The 27,557-nt window shown below is 54.0% G+C and overlaps 1 protein-coding gene across 1 annotated transcript in view; it reads left to right on the top strand.

Annotated features, from left to right (window-relative positions):
• The window catches only part of LOC136005863 (hydrocephalus-inducing protein-like), a gene marked incomplete at its 5' end in the record, with an annotated part of 55,987 nt that overhangs the window by 10,216 nt on the left and 18,214 nt on the right, over nucleotides 1-27,557 (top strand). The window contains 18 exons of the mRNA XM_065663756.1: nucleotides 1,773-1,872; nucleotides 2,987-3,105; nucleotides 3,474-3,697; nucleotides 5,109-5,176; nucleotides 6,553-6,788; nucleotides 7,371-7,471; nucleotides 8,754-8,889; nucleotides 9,348-9,512; nucleotides 10,881-11,033; nucleotides 13,852-14,090; nucleotides 15,601-15,841; nucleotides 17,941-18,084; nucleotides 19,761-19,904; nucleotides 20,638-20,951; nucleotides 23,723-23,762; nucleotides 25,132-25,341; nucleotides 26,197-26,334; nucleotides 27,102-27,279. Of these exons, the coding sequence (XP_065519828.1) occupies nucleotides 1,773-1,872; nucleotides 2,987-3,105; nucleotides 3,474-3,697; nucleotides 5,109-5,176; nucleotides 6,553-6,788; nucleotides 7,371-7,471; nucleotides 8,754-8,889; nucleotides 9,348-9,512; nucleotides 10,881-11,033; nucleotides 13,852-14,090; nucleotides 15,601-15,841; nucleotides 17,941-18,084; nucleotides 19,761-19,904; nucleotides 20,638-20,951; nucleotides 23,723-23,762; nucleotides 25,132-25,341; nucleotides 26,197-26,334; nucleotides 27,102-27,279 (2,950 nt within the window). The remainder of the gene's footprint in view (nucleotides 1-1,772; nucleotides 1,873-2,986; nucleotides 3,106-3,473; nucleotides 3,698-5,108; nucleotides 5,177-6,552; nucleotides 6,789-7,370; nucleotides 7,472-8,753; nucleotides 8,890-9,347; nucleotides 9,513-10,880; nucleotides 11,034-13,851; nucleotides 14,091-15,600; nucleotides 15,842-17,940; nucleotides 18,085-19,760; nucleotides 19,905-20,637; nucleotides 20,952-23,722; nucleotides 23,763-25,131; nucleotides 25,342-26,196; nucleotides 26,335-27,101; nucleotides 27,280-27,557) is intronic.

Below are 27,557 nucleotides of genomic sequence, written 5' to 3' on the forward strand. Positions count from 1 at the left end.
AAATCCGTTGCTTTGCTTTGGAAGTGCACCGGGATCCTCTGGTGGAAGGCAGTGCAGATACTGTCTCCTCACCCCTGTGGGTGCAAAAGGGAAGGGGAAAAGTGTGATGCTGGTAACGAGCAGCTGAAAGCCAGTTGCTTCTCCCCTCCCAATGCAGGAGGCTTTTTCTTGAGGGCTGCCAGCTTTAAGAAACCTCTTGTTAGCTCGTCAGTGAGGAGTAAAACTCCTTGCTGTGCTGGGAAGAACGGCAATAATGGGATCCATGTGGGAGCCTGTGTCTCAGGGTCAGCCCTGTGCTGAGCTGCTGCTCTTCCTCGCCGAGTGCTTTGCTGCTCGTGCACTGACACGACAGGCTTTGCAAATCTGCTGCTTATTCAATTATCTGCTTGGTTCGTCTCTCCCATGGCACAGGCTGCAGAGGCTGGAAGAGGACAAGCTGGTTGATGTTCCTACGGAGCACGGGCTGGTCCCCCCTCTCAGAGAACACCCTTCCCTTCCCATCTGCAGCTCCCAGAACCAGGGGACAGAGGTGCAGGGAGGCTCCATGCCTTTCTGCAGTGATATTTTCACCATTGTGCCCATGGTAAGTGATGGCTGAGAACCTCCCTTCCTGCTGCTCCTCCTCCTTCTCATCTCTGAAGGAGGTCCCTTGGCAGATCCCACATCAGCTGCTTGATGTGCCAAGAGAGGAGACATCCAGTTTCTGGTGAGGCTAGGGGCACCTGTTGCAAAAAGCATTTCTGAACAGCAGCAAGAGCCGACCCCAGGCTGGGCTCTGCTGCAAGGGCTGTGAATTAAGGGCACTTCATGAGTGTCCTCACAGTGTTCAGAGGTATCAGTTATTCTCCGTAAGGACACATTCCCACGTAGCGCGCGGGGGTGAAGAAAGGACACTGGTGCACTGTTAGTTCACATACTGACCTGCAGAATGCAATGGTCCTGGGTGGAAAGGAGGCCAAATTGAGCCCAAGCACAGCAATCCCTTCCTAAAACCTGGATTTATACCACGTCTGAGTCTCCCTTCCAGTGTCGTCTGTGAGCCTGGACACGAGGCTGGCAGGTTTAAACGGGCTTTTTGAGTTTTACTGCAGATAGGTAGAGAAAACTGCTCACTTTCCTGGTGATGCCAGCAAAAACCCCATGGCCTTCAATCAGCCAGAGCCTGCCTTCTGAGTATTTGCATGGTCTTGAGATGAAGAATGGCTGCTGTCTGAGCAGCACAGCATCCCTTCTCATCTTGGAGTAAACCCTGGAATAATCCCAACCTCTTCTTTCTTTTACAGTGGGTGAAAGTAGTTTATTTTTTCTATTTTGTTTTCCGAGGAAGGGGCTGCTGTTCTCTTCTTGGTTGCTCCTGCAGCCCATGTAAGGCTGAGAGGTGCCTTTCCTTAAACCAGTTGCAGGAAGTGAGAGCCTATAGAAACCAGGGATGCCTCCTGAAATGTGTGGCAGGGCTTCCTGGGACTGAGCACCAGTGCCAGGATCCTCTGCGAGAGCAGCAGAGAGTTGCAGAAACTGGTAGCGTGGCCCAGACTTAAATCCGCGAGCAAGAGCTCAGTCTCTTCTGAGGGGAACAAAATGCCCCTTCCGGGTGCCAGTAAAGGCGAGGGACTTTGGAAGCTGCTGCTTCCAAGCTCTCCTGTAAATCCTGTTGGCAAGCGTTGCTTGCTCCTTGCTCTTTGCTGATGCTCTAAATAAAGGCTTCCAGGGCTGCAGTGGAAACAAGAATGTGATGTTTGAAGATAAATGGTTTGCTGTCACTTCTGTTTCAGGAGGGAGATGTCTTGCCCAATTCTTCCCTTGAAATCAATGTGATCTTTAAGCCCAAAGAAGCCAGAGTCTACCAAGAGACAGTCTACTGTGACATCTCAGGTACAGCTCTTTCCTCCTGCTCCTGTTCCCACAGAGGAGGTAGAAGCACTCTTCCAGCCCACTCGGACCTCATGTAGTTCTGGAGGGCTCAACAGGGCAGTGCTGGCACACGCCGCTGTCCCCGTGGTTCCCGGTGGTCTCCTGTCGGAGGCCAGGGCTCAGGATGCCTGGCTCTGCCTTCCTGATCCCAGAAGTGACCAAGCAGTGAAGGAATAAGCTTTCCCGCCATGGCTTTGCCAGCATTTGCAACACAGCTTTAGTGAAGGAGCACCAGGCCCCTGTAGACCAGTTACCTCCAAGATGAGTCTTTGTGGCGTGGCTCTCTCCTCCTTCTCGTGCTGCTCACTTTGTGTGCAGAGTAGGCTGGGATGGCAGTGAGAGCTCATCCAAAATTTGAGCCAGGATTCAGGCACCTTAGGCTGCTTCAGTGGCTGAGAGCAGCCTTCAGACTGAAGATCTTGTGCTCTGTCATCTCTAGCAAATGTAAGGGAAAGGACCCACCTTGGAGTTTAGCTGTAAGCCTTGAGGTCTCGGTTGCCTTTGCACCAAGGGATGTGCACGTTAGCAGTACATTTATGGCTTATGTGATCTGCTCAGTGAGAAGGCTGGTTTCCCATGACTGGAGAGAGAGCCTTCATCGGGGACTGGAGAGATAAGACAAGGGCTGATGGGTTCGAGCTTAAACAGGGGAGATTTAGTTTAGATATACAGAAGAAATTCTTTCCTGTGAGAGTGGTGAGGCACTGGAAGAGGCTGCCCAAGGAAGTTGCTCCACCCGTGGCAATGTTCAAGTTCAGGCTGGACGGGACTTGAAGCAAGCTGCTCTAGTGGAAGGTGTCCCTGTCCATGGCAAGGGGTTGGAACTGGGTGATCTTAAGGTCCTTTCCAACGCAAACCATTCTGTGGTTCTCTGAGACACCAGCCCAGGGGGTTGGTTAGAAATGAGAAAGCAGCCCCAAGGCGCATGTCCTGAGGGACGAGATGGGTCCCGTGTCTTCTCCTGGAGCATCTAGAGCTGGTTCCATCCAGCCCAGGGACCGGCAGCAGCACTGAGACAACCTGGAAAGTACCGGGTAGCAGAGGGAATTGCACTCACAGAGATTTCCCTCCACAGGCTGTGAGACCAGGCTGCCCCTGTGCATCAGCGGGGAAGGCGTCGGGCCCCAGGTCCAACTCAGCTGTGACCAGCTGAGCATCGGGGAGGTGACTGTTGGCTCAAGCCACAGCTACAGGGTGAGCAGGACGGGGCGCAGGGCATGGGGTGGATCCGGATGGCTCCCGGGCAGCAGCGAGCCTCGTGGAGCTGTGGGATGGGTCTGAATCAACTTGGTGGTGCTGAGCAGGCGCTTGGCACTGCAGGTCAAGTGGAGTGCTCTGTGTCAGGGGAATAAGCCCAGAGTGGCTCTGTTTGTGTGAAGTTATCCCTGCTTTGCATGGAAAAAAACCCCGAGGCAGAACTCGTCCTGTTGTATTTGGCAGCAGCGCTCAGCATCTTCTGCCTTTTACAGATGTTAATTGCTAAACTAGAAAAGAAGTGAGCCTTCTGTAAGCAAAGAGGATTCCTCATGTATTTCCATGTTGCCTTCTCGCTGCTGCTGCAGGTGTTCCTGCTCAACAGAGGAGTTACTGAGACTCCCTTCAGTGTGGTCCCTCCGGAGAGAGCTCTGGGCTCCTGCTTCACCTTTGGCCCCCGGGAGGGCATGCTTTTGCCTTTTGATCATCAGGCCATCTGGATCTCCTTCAATGCCAGTGTCGTGGGGCAGTTCACAGAGGAATTCCAGTTCAATGTGAAGGGATCCCCTGAGCCTCTGACGCTGACTGTGAGGTGAGGAGGGTTCTAAGAGCTTGGCGGCCACATCTGTAGCTCTCTCTGGGTAGTCATCTCCCACCTACCTCATTGAGAAAGAAAAGGCTTGTCTGAGGTCTTGATCTTGGCTCTCATCCTGGCATCCCCACACTAGGAGCCCACACTAACCTTGACTCCAGTCTGATGCTGACTCCTTGCGACCGCAGCAGCAAGTGAAGTGGAATTGTCAGCAAGAGGGAGCCATGGAATAGGTTGGGTTGAACACACCATTTGCTGTGGTCCTTGATTTTGAGCTGAGAGGCAGAGCTGGCATTGGTTGGCATCAACCATGAAATAAATTAATGGGTGTTGTGCAGCTTCACGTGGTGATTCAGGTGGATGTTGGTGAGTCCTGGAGTTTGGAGCCTTCAAGTCTGCTGAATTTAAGGGCAGGTGAGGAGATGCGGTGTGTTCAGGTTCCGTTATGCCTGCAACTACTTGAAAGGAGGATGGAGCCAGGAGGTGGCTGGTCTCTTCTCCCAAGTAACAAGGGAAAGGACGAGAGGAAACGGCCTCAGTTTGTGCAGGGCAGATTTAGACTTGATGTTAGGAACAGTTTCTCCCCGAAAGGGTGGTCAGGCATTAGAAGAGACTGCCCCGGGCAGTGGTGGAGTCACCATCCCTGGAAGTGTTCCCAAACCGTGTAGACGAGGCCCTTAGTGACACGGATTAGTGGTGGGCTTGGCAGCGCTGGGGTGACAGTTGGACTTGATGATCTTAAAAGTCTTTTCCAGCGTAGATGATTTGACGATTCTGTGTTGGGTGGTTTAAGACGTGTTGCTCTTGGATGGGTCAGCTGGTGCCCTGGTGGTTGGCTGATATTTTCCTCCAAGATTCAACTGTCCGCTCTGTTGAGCTGTTGCGGCTCTTGTCAAGGGATGTCTGGGGCTCCCCCGGCTTCGTGTCTCAAAGTCCTGCCCCCATAACGATTGCGTGGATCAAGATCTTCTGAGCAAGGTGTTCCTGTACTCCATGGGAAGAGCGGTTCCAGCTAAGAAATGCCAAAGCAGGAAAGCTGTGGCTGGGAAGGGTAGTTACATTGAGTGTGCTTTACTGGGGACACCCCTGTGTCCAACACATTACAGATGGGGAAACTGAGGCACGCAGCCATCACTTGTTTGGTGTCCTTCCTCAGGCCATCAACAACCTGGGGGCATACCCTGCATGACACTGTGCCCCAAGCCCCACAAGCAGCTATGGGCTGCTGACCGCTTTGCTTTGGCTGCCTCCCGTCCACCTGGATGCTGTGCTGAGCATGAGGGTGAGGGCTTGATGTGAAACCCCCTGAGGTTCTCAGGCTGGCTTTTACCCACCGGAACGGTAAGGAAAGCTGAAGGCTTTGCAGTTCTCTTTAACCGAGGCCATGTCTCCTCTGCCTTTGTCCTCACAGTGGCTGTGTCACTGGGCCGGCGTTTCATTTCAATGTATCGTCCCTCCGCTTCGGTGAAGTCTCCTTTGGTGAGTGTGCCCTGGGCTTGGGCTGCAGGGTGGGAGGTCTGAGCCTTACCCAGATGGAGCACTTGTCCAGGACAGCATTGTCACTTGTGTTCCTCCATAGCCGCCTTCAGCATGTCAAAACCAGGACTGCCAGCTGCTAGGCAGTATTTTGCCATCATGAGATCAAACAGAACCAGACAGAATGGCACAGAGCCAATTGAATGGTTCAAATAGAACGGAGGGAGTAGAAAGTCAGTGTTCTCTGGTGTCCCTCACAGTCAGTCCAGCCCCAATCTGCCAGTCCTCAGCAACAGAATGACTGTGAAAGTCTTTCTTGTCCGCGGCCAACTGGAGAAAGGAGTTGAAGGCAAGTTGTAGGTGCCCTGGGTGAATTTTGCTGTTGTGAGGCAAGGGCACCATTTACCCACCTGACCATTAGCGTGAGAAATCAATTAGTGCTGTGAGGCCAACTCGTTGTCAGCTCCCAGGTAACATGGCCAAGCAGTAGCTCCGCATTGGGCGCCCATGTCTTCAGACATGGGCTCCTCCTTCCCCACCAAAAGCCCAGCTCTGCTGACAGAGCTGGCGGCTGTGCACCCAGAGCTTCTCCACTGAGATGCAGATTCTGGTTCTCCACCTCAGTCTCGCAAAGGACTTCTCACTGAGATGGTCTCAAGTTTAAATGTGAACTCAACCCCCCAGATCAGCTGCGATTGTGTCAGTGGCTTCCATTATGGAAAGCAAGTACCAAAGCTGAAGCCATGTCAGCCTTTGTGGGGTAATGAAAGGCGGTGTGCAGCATGGCCGTTTGTCCCCACTCCTTCGGGAGGGTGAGACACAGGTCCTGCTTGTTCTTGAGCAAGCATCAGGTTTGCCTCCAGTGAAGTGGGCCGTGAGCTGCCACAGGCTCAGTCTCGATTGTCCCAAACCAGGAGATGCACCGAGGTTCCTGTCTGGAGAAACTGCTTCAGAGTGCTCTGCATCATGCTGTGGCTGCCAGTTTCATCTTTCCTTTCCTTTCCTGGATCATCTCTTTGATGACAACATACTGCTTTTATCTCTCGAAAACTGTGGGAGTGTTTGTGGAGTTCACAGGGACTTTTCTGGACTGACTTTTGAGAGTAAATGTTCTGGATGCACCGTCATGGTTGAGAAGGAATTGGTGCTGGTCTGGGGGAGGTGAGAGCTCCTCACAGTTAGAGACACTTGTGTCAGAGTGGCATTTCTGTGTGACAAGCGTAAAAGGGACCGTAATTGACGACGACTTCCCCACAGAGCTTCTCAATCAGCTGTAATTGCCATTGAAAGGAGGCAAACTCCAAGCGCAGTTTTATCACCGCAGGATGTCCACCCCAGGAGTCACGGGATAATAAACTCCTGTTGTGTCCTTTTCCCAGGCTTTCCTCGCACCCTGTGCTGCCGCCTCACTAACACTTCCTTGGTGCCCTTCAACTTCAACCTTCGCATTCCTGGGGACGGCTCGGGAGCACCCAGCGTGACCAGTTTTGCTCAGGTGTCAGACAGCACTGGTCCATCGTGGAGGAAGCGAGCCCCAGGTGCCAAGAAGCCAGCTGAATTTACTATCAGGCCCGGCACAGGGACCATCTGCGCCAAGGGACACTTGGATATCCAGGTACGCGAAGAGTCCAGCCCTGTGTGCTTCAGAGGTGGAGCTGGAGCTTTGGTGGCATTGAGGGGGCTTTAGCACTGCTGGCTCTGAGCATCCTGCGAGTAAGAGTTGGGCACTAGTGTTGGGCTCTACATCTGCCCTGGCAACGCAAAGCGCATTCAGTAATTCAGGTATTGTCCAAAGACTTCTGTTACTGCCAGAGACTGTGCTCTACACATGAACCAGCAGAAGAATTAAAGGCAAACATCACAGAATCCTAGCCTGTTTTGGGTTGGAAGGGACCTTACAGCTCATCCAGTTCCAGCCCCCTGCCATGGGCAGGGACACCTTCCACCAGACGAGGCTGCTCCAAGCCACATCCAAACTGGCCCTGAACACCGCCAGGGATGGGGCAGCCGCAGCTTCTCTGGGCAACCGGTGCCAGGGCCTCAGCCCCCGCACAAGGAAGAACTTCTTCCTGATACCTCATCTTCCTCATATCTACTAAATCCTCCCTTTCCTTGCTGTGGAAGGAGATGTGGAGGGCACTGCATATGGCCGATGGGTTTTGGGAGTGATGAAGTATTTGATGCTCTTGTCTTCCAGGTCACCCTGTGCTCCAACACCGTGAAGAGATACAAGCTGGCCCTGGTGGTTGATGTGGATGGTGTTGGCAGAGAGGTGTTATCACTGCCCGTCAGAGCCAGGTACCAACGCTTCCCTTGCAGCCCCTCTTCTTTCCCTATGCATCTGCCAGAAGCAAGTGGTGCTGCCTTGCGTAGAGCTGGCTGGCTCCAGCTCCAAACGAGGAACATTGCTCAATGAGCTAGTTCTGCCCAGCTAGACAGGAGAACAGCAGCGCATGGAAAGCAGTCCATGATGAGCAGCACTTGTGCTCAGGCACAGGCACGGCCCAGGGCCTTCTCCTACAGGAAACTGTGATTATATTCCTTATCGGCCTGCTCTGGGGGCTTGAGGTGTAATGTTTCCAAAGGGCCGCCTCTCCTCCTTCCTGCAAGTGTTGGACTTGTGCTGGGTTGTGGCCAGAATCCAGGACTGGTTTGGGCCACAGCAAGCAGCTGCTGCAAGCTGTTGTCTGCCTCAGTTAAGGAGGGGCCGTGCAGACGGGCAAGGGGCTTAGGGCAGGACTGGTGAGGGAAAAGTAAAGGCGAGATCTTGTGACAGACAAAGTAGTCCTTGGTGTGGAAGGTGAGCTCAGGTTTTTGTGCTTCCGTCTGGCTCTGCTGAGCATTGATGTTCTCGGAGTTAAGCTCAAAGTTGTTCTTGCTTCAGCCACATTCAGGCCTGTTGTGCTGCGGTGGGTGTCAGTTCAACAGCAAGAGGGATGCATTTCACCGGTGCTGTTCTCTCTCCCGGGCAGAGTTGTGCAGTCAGTGCCTGGGCTGCAGTTGTGTAGAACAAGTGCAAATGGGAGCAGCTGGCGTGCGGACCCGTGGGGAAAGGACCAAGGCAGCCACAGGGCCTGGGAGAGGGTTATCGCTCACGGCGCAGGGCAGGTGGTGGCCTGCACCCTGCGTTGCCTGGGTAAAGGGCTGGATTTCAGGCAGGGACACAGCGGTGTTTTCCCTGAGACACTGGAGTCTGGTGTTCCTGGAGCCTTGGCGAGCGCTGCTCCTCGGTGGGAAAGCTCCCTCAGAGCTCACACCTCGCTGGGGCCATTGAGAGGGTCCTTGCGAGCCTCCTGGGGAAAGGAGGGGCAAAGGAGGGGCAAAGCTGACCTGGGACAGGGCACCGTGCTCTGCCTGGGCACTGAGCAGCTTTTGTGATGCTGAGACTCAGGGTCTGCCCCTCTTTTGCAAGAGGTTGTTGGGTAAAAAGAAGTTGAAGGCTGTTTCTCACTGTAGGCGTATCAAATGTCTATTTGACGGTGACAAATGGGTCGTGCTCCATTTGGTGCTCATTGAGAAGTAAACAAGTAAGCAACGCTGTGTCAGAATCTAATTCCCTTTTGCTCATCTCTCTGCCTAGATGTGTAATTCCCCCGCTGCGAGTGCTCCACCCGGCTCTGACCTTTGGACGATGCTCTCTCAAAGTCCCTTACCAGCAGATGCTGACCCTTGTGAACGACAGCAACCTTCCAGGCTGCTACTGGGCTCTTCCTCAGGTTTGGCATCGCATCCGCCTCCTGCCTCCAATGTCACCTAGGGGTTTGTTAGGGAAAAAACGGGTTTGGTTAAGATGTTGCTGGTTTGTATTCAACCCTAAAGGTTTGCTGGGAACAGGAAGCTACCTGAATATCAACTCCAGGAAGCAGCTTAAACTCTCCAGGAAGCAGATTATATTCAAGTCTTCGGGATGCTTTCAATGCGGGAGAACTTGTAGGGTTGTGAAAAGCTGCTGCAAGGAGGCTGCCAGCACGGGACGGGGGGTTGTGGAGGCAGCAGCTGTTGGCCCCCCTCAGGATGCTGAACCCATACATGTCTTGCATCTTGAGTTGTGCCTTTCTGCTTTCTCCTAGGCATTTTTAGACACGTGTGTGAGTTGCCGTTGTGGTAGATGTTAAAGAGTTGAAAGTTTCCTCAAAGGTCAGTCTGAAGCCGTGTTTGGTTCTGTCCCTTATAGGAGAACAAGGATGCTGCTGCTGTGTGGTACTCCAGCCCTGAGCCCCGTGGGATTATCCAGCCTCAGAGCTCGGTGGAGATCCCGTTCACACTGGAAGTCCAGGTGACGGGAAAGCAGGACACCGTTGCTCGTGTTGCGGTGTTTGGGAGTAAAGAATCCCCACTGGTGAGTGCTGGGGCAGACGTGTGCCTTTGTGCCTCTCATCTTGGTGGGATGTAGAGCGTACAGGGGTTCTTCCAGGGAAAATGATCTATGGCTGTTGTCTACAAGGAAAGAAGGCATTCGTGGCATAAGCAACACTAATGCCTGGAGAAGACATGGGACTGAGTGACCCTGTGCCCAGTCAATCCGTCCTCAAGGCGCTGCGCTCGTGCTCGGCTGCTGCTCGCAGCCCGCAAATGCTGGTCAAAACCTGGCTGGGTGTTGCCTGCACAAATGGGAGTTTCTGGGTGTCATTTCCTCTAGGTCTGCCTTATGGCTTGAGTGCAGCTTCGGGAGCTGGTAGCCACATCCAAGCTGGCCTTGAACAGTGCCACGGATGGGGCAGCCATAGCTCCTCTGGGCAGCCTGTGCCAGCCATAGCTCCTCTTGGCAACCTGTGCCAGAGCCTCACCACCCCTCACAGGGAAGAGCTTCTTCCCAGGATCCCATATTGATCACCACCCCCCCCCGTCAATTTAGAGCCGTCCTTCCCTGTTCTGTCCCCGCAGGCCCTTATCCAAAGCCCCTCTCAAGGTTTCTTGTTGGCCCCTTTAGGCACTGGAAGGTGCTTTAAGGTCTCCCCAGATCCCTCCCTTCTTCAGGCTCTACAAGCCTGGTTAAGGCTTGGGGTGTTTGGAGCTGGGGAAATCCCGCCAGACTGGATAAATTCTCATTGGTTTTAGTGATGTGAGAAGGGGGTTTAGCAAAACGATCCACATTACTCATCCGCTAGTTTGTGCCCCTTCTGCAGAAACAAACTTTTGGGTCTCAGGCTGTCAGCAGAAAAAAATACTGCTCGAATGATGCAATTAATAATGAATGTCTTGGTGCAATAAAGAAGTAATACCAGGAATGCACACAAGCACAAATGAGAGGCAACTAACTTGCATGATCTCTGCTGAGAAGAGCTTTGCTTCCAGCCTCTACTGGTTTTCACAGGAGAAGCTTTGGGAAGGTTGAAGAAGTTCCTGTGCAGTGTGGCTGTGCAGCCGCAGCAGTCAGGGAGGGTGGTTTATGGCATGATGGAGCAGTACAAGGAGCAGGCGTAGGCACAGAGTAGCGGAAGGAGAGCTGACAGCATGGAGGAGGTGTGAAAAGCATGCGTGGGAGATGGGGGTTCTGTATCCCCTCATAATGGGATCTTGTGGCTTTCAGATCCGCAGGGACCACTCCAGGTGCCACCTTTGCTCCAGCCTTCCTGTTTCAGCCTCACAACCCTGACAGCTTCAAACAGTCAGAATTCCCTCAGCCTACGAGCCCCCTTAGAGCTGTCCAGTCATTCTAAACCTTCCCTGTTGTTTTTTTCTCTTTCCTGCCTGCCTCCTGGAGCAGGAAATCCATTTATTGAGCACTGGAGAAGGACCAGTTGTCCACGTGCACCCAAGTGAGATAAATTTTGGCAGCATCCAAGTTCTACAAGATGCTTCCCGGACCCTTCACCTCTCCAATCAGTCTGTCATCCCCGCATCCTTCTCGGCAAAGATGGTAAGTGTCGCTGGGGCTGTTTTCCAGAGCAAGTGAGTGGCCCATAGCAGCCTGTGACTGGAGCACTTATTTCTATGCAACATTTCCACGTCACTGAGATGTGTCTGAGAGAGAAAGCCAGATGTTCCATCCGAGTGCAGCAAGAGGAGCCTGGCTCCGGGGGCACTTGTAGCTGGGGCACCCGTCAGTAAAACAGAGTTTGCAGAGATGTTTGAGCAGAAAGGAGTTCATTTCTGCAAGTTCTCCCTTTATTTTGTGGAAGGCGTTTAGCTGTGAGAGTCTTTGTTTTTGGAACTGAGAGGTCTGTCCTCAAGGCGCTTACGGTGAAGTGGGTTTCACACCTCCTCGGGGGTCAAACCAGCTGGGTTGTTGCCCAGAAGCAGACTTGTAAGGGTTGTGTACCTGCAGAGCCTGTGTGCTCTGTAACATTGTAGAGCATGTGGCTGCAGAAAGAGGCTGTTTAATTCCTGGAGGCGGCAGGGTGGAACAGGCTGCGGAGCAGAAGGAGGTTGTGGGGTCTTCTGACAGGGGCTGATGCAGCCAGGAAGGGCTCGTGTGCTGGGTCTGGGGGGTGCTCCCCACCGGAGGGGCGTCTGTGAGGGGCTTGAGAGGAGGTTTGTTCTTCTGCAGGCTGGGTTGTTGAAGTTCTGGAGCCGCTTCACGCAGGCCTGTGGCTGGGGACTTGGTTGTGTCTGCGCATGAGGCATCGAGCAGGGTGTGAGAGCACAGGCTCAGCCCCCTGGGCAAGGAGGAGGGGGCTGAATTTCCCTCCTGCTGCTTTTCCAGGCGTTTGGGGGTTAAATAGAACCTCAAAGTGGGGGATTCGCAGGCAGCTTGCTTTGTCCGCACCATAAAAATCTGCTTTTGACCTCTGCAAAGAGCAAGCACCCCAGTGCCCTCAGCAGCTGCCTCCTTCAGTGCCCTTTCTTACTTGCTGGTAAGCAAAGCAATTGTTACTCTGCTCGTCAGGGGAAAGCAAACATGTCCTGTTGCGCTGTGCCTATTGGCAACTGAATTACAGAGGGTTAGAAGTCTTCAAGACAGCTGTGCTTCTAGAAGCAAGCTGAGAGCTTTTCCCAAAGGCAAAGCAGGAGCAGTTTGGTTCTTAAATGTTGCGCTTGGCAGCAGCTGGGCAAGCCGTAGCCGTGCCCTGGAGAGCCGCGATGCGCAGAGTGGTGTCCCTGGCCTCCCCAGCCTGGCAGGGAGGGCAGATGCGATCATGGAGGGGTGAGCTGTGGACAGGGAGCACAAATGGAGACAAGCTCTGCCCCTTGATCCCGTAAAACATCCCGTTGACGGTGCTCGGGGCAGAGGCTAAACCACAGTGGTCCCCGTGCTTGTGCTGAGGAGATGCTGGTGCTGAGGAGGCAGGAGGAGGCCGGTTGTTGGCGGGAGCATGTAGCCAGCCTCAGGCTCTGATCTCCGCCTCCTGCAGGGCTCAGGGTGCTTTTGGGCTGTTTCCTGCCACTGGCTGTTTGTGTGGATAAGGAGCAGCTTTGAAAAGAAGAACAGAGGGTCCCCCCCACCGGGAATGCTGAACCCCCTGGGACAAGGCTCTGCAGCCAGCTGGTGCAGGACGGGATTTATTTCCCCTTCATGAGCAGCCCTACGAGGACAGTGACTCAGCCTGACTGAGAATGGGAATGCTGTTGTTAGAGCTACGGGAATGGGAATGCTGTTGTTAGAGCTACGGCTCTCGCTAGAGCTACGGCTTGATCAAGTGCAGCTGCATTTGTAACGTGGAGTTCTGCTTCCTCTGCCACTTGTGCAAGGCCAGAGTGACCAGATCACTTCAGTGACTCATCTGTAAACAGATTCAAGAGAGCTGATTGTGGTGTCTCCTCAGTCATCCCTTGGGGCAGCTATCCGTCCCTTCCTCCCTCTCTCCTTCCCTCCCTCCATCCGTCAGCTGCACACTGGTGTCCATTGTAACCAGATTGTGGAAGCTTTCATTCACGATGGACGTCTGTGCTGGGATAAGATTCTGATTATCGTGGTGAACTTCTGAAGTGGTGGATCCCAGCCCTTACTGGTTACTCAGGAGCTCTGATGCCCAATAGTACAAGAAGCTGCTATAGGGTCAGAAATAGCCACTGTCTTTGTGCATGCAGTGCATGCAGCTACGGCATCATTTTGCGGCGCACTCAAGGATAAGCAAGTAGCAGAGATGTTATCAGAGGTTGGGTATTTGTCTTGAAAGTGGGGGTATTTTGTAGCGTGGCTCCAAGAGGTTTCTTGTCTCTGAGACACAGGCTGGATTGGGGGCAGGCAGAAGCTGACCTAGAAACCCAAGGGAATGTGTCTCGGCAGAGCCTTGTGGCCCTGGCAGGTCTCCTGTTCAGCAGTGCACGGTGCTGCCCCTTGGAGCCAGAGCAGATGCTGACTGAAAGAATGAGGAGAGGATGCAAATCGTCCTCCCCTGGCCTGGGCTGTTGGCGTGGGCTGTTGGCCTGGGCGGGCCCAGCAGGGCTGTGCTGGGTCACGCCAGGGAGTTGAAGGTCTGGCTCCGTCGAGACCCCCATCCTCATTCCTCAGGAATAGTTTCTGGGGTACAATTTTCTGGCGGGCTTGTTGCCAAGCTTTGATAAATGAGCTTTGTCAGGGAGCAGACTCTCAGATTCACGTTTGGAGCGGAGCTCTCAGGGCTCCTTTCCAAGCGAGCTGCCCTGTGTCAGCACGAGCCAGAGAAGCTGTACATGAATGTCAGTGGAATCTTCACACCCACTGGCTCGGTGTGAACGTGTTGCCTGGGCAGGCCTTGGCTGGTGGCAGCCAGGTCCGTGGTTTCCGTCCTAAATGAGTGTTGTTTGTCTTCCAGGCTGGTGCAGACTCGTGCTGGACCGTTGGACCCAGTCAGGGAGTGATCCCTGCCAAGGCCGAGGTGTCTCTGGCTGTCACTGCAAACTTGGATGACACGGAGCAATTCAAGGACGAGGTGGTGCTGTTCATTGAGAACAGTCGTGCCTACGTCATCCCCGTCCAGGCTGTTGGCGTTGGCACCACGATTGTCATTGACAAACCCTTTGGCCCGGAGCTCAACCTGGCGCCCTGCTTCAGGTAGGGAATCTCTCAGCTCCCACTTCCCCATGGGCTCAGCAAGGAGGAGTTCTGCTGCAGTCCCTCAAGCTTCTTCAGTGCTCACAGTCCTGGCTCTGCTTCCCTGAAGCCACAGGGCTTCCTTTGGAAACATTTTATGGCCATCTGCAAGTCAGTAGGTACTCTGAAAGCCACCGAGCTGGAGAGCAGTTGCTAAGTTGTTGCTGAATTGTCTTTAGTCATAATCCATTTGTCTCCTCACTTTATCAAACAAAGATTTGGAGGAAGAGAGCAGGTCCTGGAAGCCTCCAGCTGAGAAATGCTGCCTTACAAGTACAGACATGTTTCTCTCTGCAGTGATATTGCTTGCTTTGCCATTCCGTCTGGAGTAAGATCTCAGAGCAGCAGCAAGCCTGGGCAGTAGCTTGTTAGCAGCTCCTCGACTGAATGAATGGCGCTGGTTTATTTCCCCTCTGGCCAGGAGCCCTGGAGGAGCAGCAGAATTTCTTTGCCCTGTGTCATCCCCCATTTGGCTCCTCTCCCCCACTCCGTGCCCGGTTGCTCTTTATTAGACGTGGTGGCTCTTCCCTGGTTTCTCCTGCCTGCTTCCCGAGGCACGGGCAAGCGAGTGTGGATGCAGGACCAGCTCTGGAAGGGGGAGGAAGTGTGGAAGTGTGGAAGTCTGCTGAGGTGGAGTGGGATAAATGAAGAGTCTCGATTGAAATTGGTGAGCTGGAAGGAGAGGATTCAGTGGTCCCAACGTGTGTGTCTGAAACCAGTCATGTTCTTGGAGACAGGAGGAAAAAAGTGCTGTTTGCCTTGTGTTGGAGACCTCCTCAGAGAAGAAGAACAGTCTTCTTGGGGTGGCTCTTCCTTTCTGTGGCTGCAAAGAGGGTCCGTGGTGCTCCGATACCTGAATTCTTGGGGTAGAAAGAGCAGCTTAATCCTACCTTAAGTACTTGGGATAGATTTGGAGAGGTAAAATACGCACCCACGAGCCCTCCACGTACGCAGGGACATCGCAGGGAGGCTGGTGCTTGTCCAGAGTTTCCTGTGCTCAGTGCAGCCACAAGCTGGCTGCACAATGGAGGGGACAGTGTCCGTGTGATTCATGTAGTTGTCTTCTGCCCCCCTTTATGTCTTTGCCCGCGGGCTCAGTTTGGAGCTGTTGCCATTGCTGTCGGCTGCAGAGCCGCCACCAGAGGGTGGTACGTTGGGGGCAATGAGGGTTGGATGCTCCCTACGAGACGCCTCAGAGGCATGAACAACAGCTCCCAAGGGGAAGGTGGAGTGGCAGCGAGGCTGTTCCTCCAGCTACTTGCATGTGGGGCCGGCTCTTTACGAAGCTCTTCCTTGCTGGAAGGGTGCCAGCAGAGCAGCTGCTGGATGGTGACAAACCTAGGGGCAGCCAAGGTCTGGCTTTTGGTGAAGCCGAGTGTGCAGTCAGGTCGTGCCCTCAGGGTGCTGAAGCTGGGTGACCAGTGGCAAATAGCAGCTCCCCTGCCATTTTGTGTCTCTGCTTCTCCTCTAGCCTGGATCCCTGCTGTTACCGCTTCAAGATGACAAACAAAGGACGACGCACCCATCTGCTCTATTGGACCACAGAAGGTGGCACCACACTTAAGCAGCGCAAGCGTCTCCCTCGCATCAGTAAGAGCAAGGGCAAGGTTTCCTCCTGTGGCCCCGTGCTGAAGCTTCAGCCGCTGAGGACGGAGCTGATGCCCGGCCAGACAGCGGAGGTGGTGCTGAAAGGCTCCTGCAGCACCCCCCAGGTGAGTTCTGCATCAGGGCATTTCTGCAGCCCCTTGACATTTGCCTGAGCAAATGGGCAAGTGCTTCTGAGAACCTGGTTTCCTGCCATAAGTTACCGTGGCAGCACCAGTTGCTTTCCATGCTCGCCACCATCAGTTGCTGAGGCTTTTTGAGTTCCATGGCTACCATAAAGCCAACTTGGTGGTAGCAAAACATGGCCTGAAGGCACTGTCGCCCCAGGCTCTGTCCAGCATGGCCTTGTACCCTGCCAGGGATGGAGCATTCACCACTGCTTTGGCAACCTGTGCCAGTGCCTCACCATCCTCACAGTGAAGAACCTCTTCCTTGTATCTAACCTGAACTCGCCCTGTTTGAGTTTAAGTCCATTACCCCTTGTCCTGTTGCTGCAGTCCCTGAGAAGAGTCCGTGTCCGGCATCCTTGTAGGCCCCGTTCAGCTAGTGGAAGGCTGCTCTGAGGTCTCCCCGCGGTTTCTCTTCTCCAGGCTGAGCAGCCCCAGTTTTCTCAGCTGGCCTTAAAGTTAGAGGTAGACTGGGAGCCCAGGCAGAAAGTAACTAAAGAAATGGCCAGTTGTCTGTGTGGGGAAGCAGCGAGTGAAACAAAACACCCAGGAAGGTAGGGAGTGTCTGGGAGCAGCATTGATTTTCCTCTGTAGACAGACACGGGCCGGGAGCTTGTCCGGCCCGGAGACCGGGACGAGAGAAATGAACCCAGTGTGCCAGCTCTAATGATCCGAATGATGTCCGTCCACATGGGAAAGTGTTCCAGGGATCATTAGAACTGAGAGCTTGACTTGTGTCAGTATTCCCATCAGCGCTCGCCCCGCTCCCTCAGCCAGCCCCCGTGTGCCGAGGGCAGGCAGGTCTTGCAGCACCCTTGGGTTGCAGCTCAGAGGGGCAGATTTCAGCAGGGTCACTGAGTGTTCTCCTCCCTGGACCCTTCTCTCCGGCGGAAATCCAGCTCTGCAGAGGAGCTGCCGTCTGACCCCGGTGTGCCTTCCCTGGCTCCAGGAGCACTGGGCACAAGTGTTTAAGTGAATGGGGAATAAATGTGCATTAAGCTCCTGCTGCTGCTAGAGTTTGAGAGGTGTTTTAAAGGATTGCCTGAGTGGTAGCTTGAGGAAGACTTGATCCCTCAGCTGGTTGACTCCGATGGGACTGTCCGTGTGCAGTCCTGAGCCCATGAGGCTTTGCTGAAGAGGGAAGAAGGAACCAGAAGGGAAATGGTCAGGCCACTGGTGAGGGTGCCTTCCTGGAAAGCCAAATGGGCATCTGTGAGCTCAGCTGTGGCTACCTGGCTCGTGCAGTCCAAGCCAAGAGCCTGGGATTGGGTCTTCCACCTTCCCTAGGTCTCGGGAACTTCATACTCTTGAGGCTGGTTAGAAGCCCAAGACCCTGTGGTGCACGTGCAGCACAGGTGATTCTGACGTCTCTAGGCTCTGAGGAGGAGTTGGGTTGTGGTGGTCTATCAGAGGGAAGAGAGAGGAAAAAAGGGAGGAATGTGGGGAAGTGAAACCATGAGGAGGAATCAGGAAAAGTCTTGGATGTAAGAGCATCCAGCTTAAGTAGAGGGTTTTCATGCCAGGTTGAAGACATCTCTTTCCTGGGGAGGTTTGTTTGACAGGCAGGTCTAGGGGGACACAGTACATCCTAGGAAGGCAGGCTGTCTGTTTGGGGTTTTCCCAGGGATCCTTTCCACTAAACTTGCAAGGGAGGATTTGCTGGCATTGATCCTTCTATCCCCTGTTTCCCTTCATACAGTCTGGTTTGTTTTTTTTAATGAGTTCCTACAGTTTTCGGTAAGCATTTTGTTTGGCAGTGGGACAAAGCAAAGCAATAACCGTTTGGGCAGGGATTGTTCTGAGAGCTGTAGGCAGCACAAGACTCCTGAGGGCCTTTTGTGGTGGTTGGGTTGTAACACGAGGGACGCGTGAGTGCAGAACAAAGAGGATGCAGCTTATAAAGAAGAGAGGGCTCCTGAGGAGACCAATGGCTGTAACTTCATGCAGTAATGGGGCGTGTGGGTGGGCGGCTCAAAGATGCAGTGTGTTTTGTGGACACCCTGATAACACCCGCTGGGGGCCGTGTGGCTCGCATGCAGGTGGTGAAGGAGAAGCTGCTGTGTCACGCCATCGTGGGCAAGGAGGGAGTGAAGAATCTGATCGTGCAGGTGGACGTCACGTGCGAGTTCATTGCTCCTGCTCTGCAAATATCCAGCAGAGAAATCACTTTCCGGGTGGAGAAGGTGAGTCTCTGCATTGCATCCTGGCACTGACTGGTGTGGCTGGGGTGTGCCTGTGTCCTAAGGAGGAAGTTCTCCAAGTCCACAGAGCTTTGGCTGTTGACTTGAGCCAGGCCCAGCTTTTGTCATGAATGCCGAGATCATTATTTCACCCCTGTGGGGCTGGGGACAGTCTCCGCAGCTCTATTCTGCCCTTCTCGAGGTGCAGACAGAATTGAGCTGCTGAGCCAAGGGCACGGGCTGAGGTGTGGGACCCGTGAGAGCAGCGTGGGCTTTGGAAGAGCCACTTGCTGTGCTGGGGCTGCAGGTGGAGAGCAGATCCCTCCTCACCCTCCCTGAGGTGGTGGTGAGAGGAGTGAGGATGCTGCTAGAGATGAGGCTGTTCTCTAAGTTGAGCCAGGTAGAACTGAGATTACAGCTGCTCTGGCGAGGGGGAGCATGCCCCCCTCTAGAGAGACGCCAGTGTCTGTAGTCAGGGTTTTGAGGATCTTCCAAGGTGTGGTGATGTCCGAGCAGCGATCGTGTAGGGAAGCTGAGAAAAGCTGAGATTCCTGTCAACTCCTCAAGCTGATGAGGAAAAACTGGCATCTCTTGCGCCTCTTTGCCTTCCCTGCCGTCGGTATGGGTGCTGCCTCTTTAGCTTTCCCAAGCCTCACCTTCTTCAAAGGACCCACGAGTGCCCTTCAGCTGCAGCGATGAGAGCACCAGTGCAACGTGTGTGCCCTTTAGTGTCTGGATCCCGACTCCTGCATCACCTTTCCCCGTCGCGTGAGGTGTCTGAAAAAGAGCAGATAGCTCATGATTTAGTTTCTGCGGTTTCAGGTCTCTCCTCCACTTCCCAGGCTTCCAGAGAAGCACAAATCCTGTGAGCAGGTGGTTCACATCTAATCAGAAGCTTTTCAGCTCCCCCTGATGTCTGCCTGTGGTCTGCTTGATGCCACATGCTCCCATGTGTTGCGTGCTGCGACACTGCAGGAGTTGGATGCCAATGCATCCACAATTAGTTTCCCAAAGACTGTCTAGTTTAGATAAACCATGCAGGAAGCGCGGAGCAATGCATGGACAGGAGGAAAAGGCTTAGGCTGAGCTTAGCTTTGAGGCTGCAACATCTTGTCAGTGGAGCAGGGGCAGCAGGTTGCGGCCAGACTGTTGAGGTTTGGAGCTGTCTGCATGTGCCCGTGAATGTTCAAAGCTGACCTCGGGCTGCTGCAGGCTGTCCGCTGCAGGCCATATCCTGCTTGCTTGCCTCCTCTGAGCAGCATCACTGCCTTGCGGGCCTGGCAGAGCTGATAGGGTGGTAAGAAACTACTGTATGGGAGTGGAAATGGCCTTGTGCCTTGTGCCTGTGTGTGCTCTCTGGGCAGGAGAGGACACACAACTGGAGCCAGAGTGGGTTCACTTTCTGTTTTGGATCTTGCTGAAGCAGCTGCCTCCTCTGGGGGGCTGCTCCCTCATCTGTACGCGAGACTGTTTCCCTGTCCCCTGGGGAAGGCTGTGGGTTCTAAACGCGAAAGCGTCTGCTAGAGTTGGAGGACAAACTTTGCAGAGGGGTAGAAACCAATCAAAAGAGTAAATAGAGATGGATGCACTTTTGGGGTTGGAAAATTTGAAATGCGTCTGAAGGGGAGGAGGTCCATGGCCACTTCAAGGTCATTTTTTCTTGTCTCCTGTTTCTGTAGCACCCCGGTGATGTCCTGGCTGTGATGTACAAGCCTCTCTCTGTAAAGAACATGTGCTCGCTGCCCCTCAGCGTGGTCCTTGCCTTAGAGCAGCCCTTCTCCATCTGCACTGCGGACCAGCAGCCTCTCCCTGCAAATGCTCAGGTGAGCAGCCCCGGACTTTCTTGCTGCTGGGCTTTGAAGAGGGATGAACGTGGTGGTGTGTCTCTGTTGGGAGGTCCTCCACGATGGAAGTGTGTTCTGTAGAGTCTGCAGTAAAGTGGCCCAAGCTAAATCAGATGTGAAACGAGCTGCTGAAGGAAACAGAATGCCATCTGAATCGGGAAGAGACCTCCTGGCTTGAAGACAGGGGGAGGAGGGAGCAGGCACCCAGCTGTGGGCAAGCTGTAGGAAAGGTGTCTGCTGGAAGGCATGCCAGCTCTCCAGCAGCCATCCTCAGATAAGCTGGGGAACAGCTTGCTGTCTTTGAGGGCAGCCCTGCCTTTGGGAAGGCTGAGGTAGGCTTCTCCAGCTGCTGTCTGGCTCCTGCCCTGGTGTGTGCGGAAGGTGTTGGGCATGGGCTCTGCAGTGCACGTGTTGTCAGAGGTGCAGCCACCGCTGTGCTGCAGGCTAAAGGAGTTCCTCCAGAGTGAGGGCGAAGGCCTGGGTGCCAGAGTGCTGCTTTGGTTGTGTTTAGCAGGTGGCTTCTGCGGCTCCAGAATTCAGGAGACCAACGTGGATTTCCTCTTGTATTGGTGCAGAGCACAGAACCGTGAGCCTCAGGCAGCTTCAGAAAAAAGTGCGGTGCTTGGTCAGACAGCGTGAAGAAAATGAAGGATGAAGCCAGAAGCCCGTGTTGGGGTCACACGTTGAACATTTTCTCTTCATCTCCTTGCAGCCCATGAAGCTGAGGACAGGGGAGGAACTTCAACTCTGCATCGGATTTAACCCTGCTTATGAGGAGGATTTGCTTATCCGGGCAGCGGAGAAGGCTCTGAAGATCAAGTTCCTGGAGCATCCTCACGAAGAGCAGGTCACCGTCCGGGGAGAAGTCTACTTCCCGAATCTCCAGATCCAGACCACGGCCGTGGACTTTGGCTGCATCTTGAATGACACCAAGGATGTGCGTTACATGGAGATGACCAACTGCAGCCCACTGGTTGTCCAGTACCACTGGGCATTCCTGAAGGACAGCCAGGTGAACCCAGTGAGGTATGCGCACCTCTCCCTCTCCTGGAAGCTCTTCTTCCTGATGTCCTGTTTGTGGTTTGCAAAGCCCGAGGCCATTTGCCTGATCTGCCAAATTGTTTTCAACCTTCCCTTGAGGAAATCACACCTCTGAGTTGTGCTCAGCCAAGGTGCTCAGGGAACAGGTGATCTCCGCCGGTTTGATGCTGGGAAGGAGACAGCATTCTCCAGCCAGGCTGGGACTGTAGGACACTACTGACCCTTTTCACATAGCCATAAGCTGGAGTCCTGCTTTATCTCTGCAGCTGCAAAGCCATGCTTCGGCACTTGGAGAAGCGGATGTAGAAGGTGTCCTTCCCTGCTAAGCCCATCTGTTGTCATTTTGTACTAAGATCCTACCCAGGCACTGCCATCAGAGTGACACACTGCTGTCGCAGTCCCTTGCTCTGCTTTGCTGTAGGCCTGTATGGGTTCCTGGGGGCAGGAGGGCTGATGTAGAAAGCTGCTTTCTCAGATCTTCGTGGCCTGAGGCAAACAGCCCCTTGAAGTGCGTGTTCATCTCTTGAACTGCACGTCACATTCACAGAAGAGCTATGTAGAGTTTTAGTGAGGAATGGCAGGTTCTGCTGTGACTTTAGGTCCAGCTGTAGATGCTGGAGGGAGCCCTTGTATGGACATCCCTGGGAAGGAGGACCATGCAGTGGTGGTCTATGTTTTCCAAGGCCAAGAGCAAACTTGTAGTGGTGCTGAAGCACATCTAGAAGCACATTCCTAGTGTTCCTTCTGCTGCGGCTTCTCTGCATAGCACAAAAGTCTGCTCTGGGCAGTTTGAAGGACGGTAGCAAATGGTTTTCCGTAATGCCCTAGGAAACGCAGCAAAGTTCACCACGTGGCACTGAAGCGCTGTTATTACAAACAAGGGAAACGATCAAGAAGCAGCTGTGTGAAGGGAATTGGGATCTGACTCGGAGGAGGTGACCTCTTGGGAACTGGAGATGAGCTGTGGCTATTAGGAGGGCTTGGGGGAGACGACCAGGGCACTGGGGCACTCCGGGGCGCTCAGCAGACACCATGGGATGCTGTGTGCCAGAGCTGGAAATGAAGATGGTCTCCAAGGTGTTACCACCAAACACTCAAAGTGTTCATTAGGAGCCTGCAGAAGGGCAGCGTGTCAGATGTTATTTCTGGTCCACACTAAGCACTGTTGGTATTCTAAATCATCAGCTCTAACTCAGTCTGACATGGAGGGAATCAAGCATCAGGTCTCATGAAGGGGAGATCAAAGACTGGAACTTTCCCTACCTGGGACCTTGCTGGAGCTGGTCATCAGAGACTCCCAGGATCAGTCGCGCACGTTTATTTTGGTCAGGAGAGAAAAATGCTGTTTCTCTGCCTCAGCAAGACTTTGTGTGTTTACATTTTTTTCTTTCTAATTGTCCAGCCCGTTCTTTCCTCCTTGCTCTTTGGTCATTGCTGCTACCTGGGGCAGAGTGATCATATGTGCTGCCATTCAGCGAGACCTGGACAGGCTGGAGAGTTGGGCGGGGAGAAACTTGATGAAATTTAACAAGGGCAAGTGTAGAGTCTTGCATCTGGGGAAGAACAACCCCATGTACCAGTACAGGTTGGGGGTTGACCTGCTGGAAAGTAGTGAACGGGAAAGGGACCTGGGGGTCCTGGTGGATAGGAGGATGACCATGAGCCAGCAATGTGCTCTTGTGGCCAAGAAGGCAAATGGCATCTTAGGGTGCATTAGAAAGGGAGTGGTTAGTAGGTCAAGAGAGGTTCTCCTCCCCCTCTACTCAGCCTTGGTGAGGCCGCATCTGGAATATTGCGTCCAGTTCTGGGCCCCTCTGTTCAAGAAGGACAGGGAATTGCTTGAAGGAGTCCAGCGCAGAGCCACAAAGATGATTAAGGGAGTGGAACATCTCCCTTATGAGGAGAGGCTGAGGGAGCTGGGTCTCTTTAGCTTGCAAAAGAGGAGACTGAGGGGTGACCTCATCAATGTTTACAAATATGTAAAGGGTAGGTGTCAGGATGATGGAGCTAGGCTTTTTTCAGTGATATCCAGTGATAGGACAAGGGGCAATGGGTGTAAACTGGAACATAGGAAGTTCCACGTTAACGTCAGGAAGAACTTCTTTACTGTAAGAGTGACAGAGCACTGGAACAGGTTGCCCAGGGGGGTTGTGGAGTCTCCTACACTGGAGATATTCAAGGCCCGCCTGGACAAGTTCCTGTGTGATGTACTGTAGGTTACCCTGCTCTTGCAGGGGGGTTGGACTAGATGATCTTTTTAGGTCCCTTCCAACCCTTGGGATTCTGTGATATGAGCAACACAATCCAACTGTTGCTGTGTGGCTGGACATAGGCAGTGTAGACCAACGTGTGCCCTTTCTCAGACTTCTGAGGCACGAATCTCTCGTGGTTACTCTTGTTGTAGACCCACGTGGTTAGAGACAGACTAACCCTAAGCCTCAGCCCTTGGACCTCTGAGAGCTCAAAGCTGAGCTAAGCCTTTGCACCAAGGTGTTTTCTCCAGTGACGGAATGGATCTTCAGAATCACGCAGCAGGAGATAGCAGATCTGGAGGCAAGCAGTTGCCAGCTGCCTGCAGCGCTGCTATAGCAGTGTCATTGCCAGGTGTTGACCTGCTCCATCCCAGTTTTGGAGCTCATTGCTGAGCTCACACCACTGATGCCCCCGCAGGGGCCCCATCCTGCCGAGGAGCTGCTGTGCAGACTTCCCTCCCTCCCACTGCAAGGTCCCTGAGCAAAGGTCTGTTCTTTTTCCAGGTTCATGGAGACAGAGCCCCTCGCCTTGGGTGTGGAGGAGGTAAGTGGGAATCTGTCTCACTTCCACATTTCCAGTGTAGCAAGCAGTTACGTACTCCCACTCCCACTGGTGTCCTGGGTGCTGCTGCCAGAGTGGCCTCATGTCATAACAAGCGCATCACTGGTCATTGGAGAGGCCACATGGGAGGTGTTATAGGGCTGGTCAAGAACATTCCTTGTGCGGCAGCTATGGAGGACTTTATCCATCTTGGTCCTCATCTAGTGGTGGGTAAGAAAGGGACCTGGGGGTCCTGGTGGATAGGAGGATGACCATGAGCCAGCAATGTGCTCTTGTGGCCAAGAAGGCAAATGGCATCTTAGGGTGCATTAGAAAGGGAGTGGTTAGTAGGTCAAGAGAGGTTCTCCTCCCCCTCTACTCAGCCTTGGTGAGGCCGCATCTGGAATATTGCGTCCAGTTCTGGGCCCCTCTGTTCAAGAAGGACAGGGAATTGCTTGAAGGAGTCCAGCGCAGAGCCACGAAGATGATTAAGGGAGTGGAACATCTCCCTTATGAGGAGAGGCTGAGGGAGCTGGGTCTCTTTAGCTTGCAAAAGAGGAGACTGAGGGGTGACCTCATCAATGTTTACAAATATGTGAAGGGTAGGTGTCAGGATGATGGAGCTAGGCTTTTTTCAGTGATATCCAGTGATAGGACAAGGGGCAATGGGTGTAAACTGGAACATAGGAAGTTCCACGTTAACATCAGGAAGAACTTCTTTACTGTAAGAGTGACAGAGCACTGGAACAGGTTGCCCAGGGGGGTTGTGGAGTCTCCTACACTGGAGATATTCAAGGCCCGCCTGGACAAGTTCCTGTGTGATGTACTGTAGGTTACCCTGCTCTTGCAGGGGGGTTGGACTAGATGATCTTTTTAGGTCCCTTCCAACCCTTGGGATTCTGTGATTCTGTGAAATTCCTGCAGCAGCATTTGCTGCGGCAGCAGTTGCTGCAGCATCTGGAGAGAGCAGGATGTGAATCAGAGACAGGGAAAAGCATGAGGAGTGCGAGGAGCTGGGCTGGATCCTGCCCCCGGCTCCACAGGCTCTCAGCTCCCAGTCTCGTGTTCTTCTGAGGGCAGGAAAAGGTGTTTTTGAAGGCAAGTTCTGCAGCAGAGAGAATTTCTTGCTGCCAGGAGACACCACAAATGAATGTAGTGTATTAGCTACTGCATTAATTGGGACTGTGGGAGAAGGTTTTCCCCATGGTCTCTCCGTTGGTGAGTGGAACGGCTGCAGTGTGAGATGAGGAGGATGTTGCCTGTGTTTGAGGAAGAGGCCCCTGCAGCCACGTCTGTCCTTTGTCCCAAGCTGAGGCTGCTCTCCTGCATCAGTCCCGTGCTCCACGTGTGGATCTCTCCTCCCTGCCTGCAGGTTTTCGATATCCTGCCGCTGCACGGTGAGCTGCAGCCGGGCCAGAGCCAGCGCGTCTGCTTCTCCTTCTTCGGCCACGCCAACACCGTCAGCCAGGTCACGGCGCTGTGCAGGGTGGAGGGAGGCCCGAGCTACGAGGTGGCTCTGCGTGGGGAGGCCTCGCGCATCAGCTACCTCCTGGACACCACCGAGATCGACTGCGGGCTGCAGGTACCGCACGCTGCTCTTGTCAGTGCTCCTTGCCTCCAAGCATGACCGGTGGGCTGCTGCCCACCCGGGTCGAGGGCTCTCCCCGCTTCGCTGCCTCTGTGGCTTGGAAGTCCAACGTTTGGGGGATACCTCCAAGCTGGCGTTTAATGGCCATCTCCACCCCAGCCCAGCCCAAAGCTGGGAATCCCTCCTCTAACTAACGCTGCCTCCTGGGGCAGGCAGGATCCCAGTGGTGATCTGCAGAGGGATGTGTCCCTGAGACATCCATCCGCTGATCTGCTCCTAAAGCCCAAATGAGGTGCTCTCTTTTAATGCTCCTGATTCATCAACCAAGGAGGCAGCTGACCTGGGCTTCCAGTCACCGTAGCCGGATAGAATGTCCCCGAATAACCCTCACTGTACTTCTTTCCGGTTACAACCCCCACAGCTGTTTCCAGCTGTTGGCCCTGTGTGCGTTGCCCTCTCTCCCTCCCTTTTGGCTTGTGTTGTGCCCACAAATACTTGTGTGCAGGTGCCTTTTCTCCTGAAATGCCCCAATGCCTCCTCCTGTGTTTCAGCTCGCAGTTGGGTGACACCTTCAAGTGCAGAGAGCTTGTGTCCCCTACTTGCTTTATTACTGATCTTTCCATGGTTGCTATTGCACCTCTGCCACAAATAGCTGTTCCTGTGTAGGGCCCAGGGGTACCCTGTGGCCGCGGGCTGCCCAGGCTAACCCAGAGAGCCCAGTGCCCATCTCTCCTGTGCGCTCCCTGCTTCTGGGCTGTGTTCCTTTGCTTTCAACCCGATGGAAGAGGAATGAAATTCTTGGCAGCAGACGTGTGCCTGTAACTTCCTGCTCTTCTGTCCTCTGCTCAGGTGTTTAACAAAGTCACGGAAGCAGCGCTGACCCTGCAAAACAGCGGGAAGCTGGGATTTGCCTTTGCGGTGCTGAGCCCCGGCACAGGCACTGCAGCCAGCCCTCTGCCTGGCGTGCCCCTGGTCGTGCCCAGCAGGGTGAGTAGCACAAGGGCTTCACCCGGCCTGTGTCAGGCTGCCCAGGAGAGCGCTTTGGGGGAAAACAGGGGGAATGAACACACAAGCCCCGTCCAAAACCAGCCAGGAGAGACAGGGCTGTGAGCGACTGTTGCAGAGGCAGAGGAGGTCCATCGAGCAGAATCCTAACGGAGCCCCTGATTGTCCTTGGGCGCCGCTGGCTCTGCTGTCCTACAGCAAGCACCAGTGGGAGGCTCGAGTGCTCCGGGAGCTCTTTGGAGCTGAGTGCTGAGCTCTCTGGTTGTGCCATCACTGGAGCATCACTCCATCACAGCTTGTCATCCTGCCTGGGTGTCTTAGAGCTGGAGCAGTGTTCCTGTCTTGGTGCCCTTTTGCGATGGGAAGAGGAAGCCAAAGGGCCAAGTGGCTTCCACCTTCCTCAGTGCCTGTCCGTCTGAGGGGTGACATGCTGATGTCCTCTCCTGCAAGCTGCTGCCAGGAGCTGCTGGCCCTGCTGGAAGCAGAGGCCCTTCTCCGTTCTTCCAGAGCAGCTGGTGAAAGAGCTTTGGTTTGTTGTGCCTGGCTCTGGCTAGCAGAGGGTAAACCCTGTGAGCAGAAGAGCAGTGAGACTCAGGCGTTTGGATACAGGAAAGCTGGAGGTGGTGATGTCTGATGTTTCCTTATGTATGAGAACCTGTCTTGTGTTCTCAGCGCGTCTGTCATGTGAGCCATCCCTCCACGGAATCCTCTTTGGTACACTGCGTCCCTCCCTCTTGTGTGCCCTGCAGGGTTACGTTGAACCTGGCAAGCAGCAAGTGCTGAAAGTGTATTACCTGCCAGGAGTGCCTGGAGTCTTCTGCAGGGCTTTCCAGATCCAACTGGGTCACCTGGAGCCAGAAAAAATCTCCCTGAAAGGAGAGGGGACCTTTCCCAGGATCCACTTGGACCTGCCCAGGAACATCAAAGGTGAGCACTGCCTGTCTGCTCGGCTTTCCCCCATGCCATATGCCCACAGGGCAGCTCACAGGCACCTCGAGCAGGCCTGGAGGTTTCAGGGCTGTCAGACAAGGTCAGCCCTCTGGTTGCTTCTTTAGCCTCTGGCAGACGAGCCCATGTGGGCTTTGCCGCAGGAACCATCGTGCACAGCTTGCCAAGAGGTCTGGGAAGATGATGGCTGGGCAGAAAAGCTTGGGAAAGCTGTAATAGAGGCTGGCAGGGATTTTGACAGGGGTTGGGTTTGCATC

The sequence above is a fragment of the Lathamus discolor genome, chromosome Z (genome assembly GCF_037157495.1).
Source record: "Lathamus discolor isolate bLatDis1 chromosome Z, bLatDis1.hap1, whole genome shotgun sequence".
NCBI classification, from domain to species: Eukaryota; Metazoa; Chordata; class Aves; order Psittaciformes; family Psittacidae; genus Lathamus; species Lathamus discolor.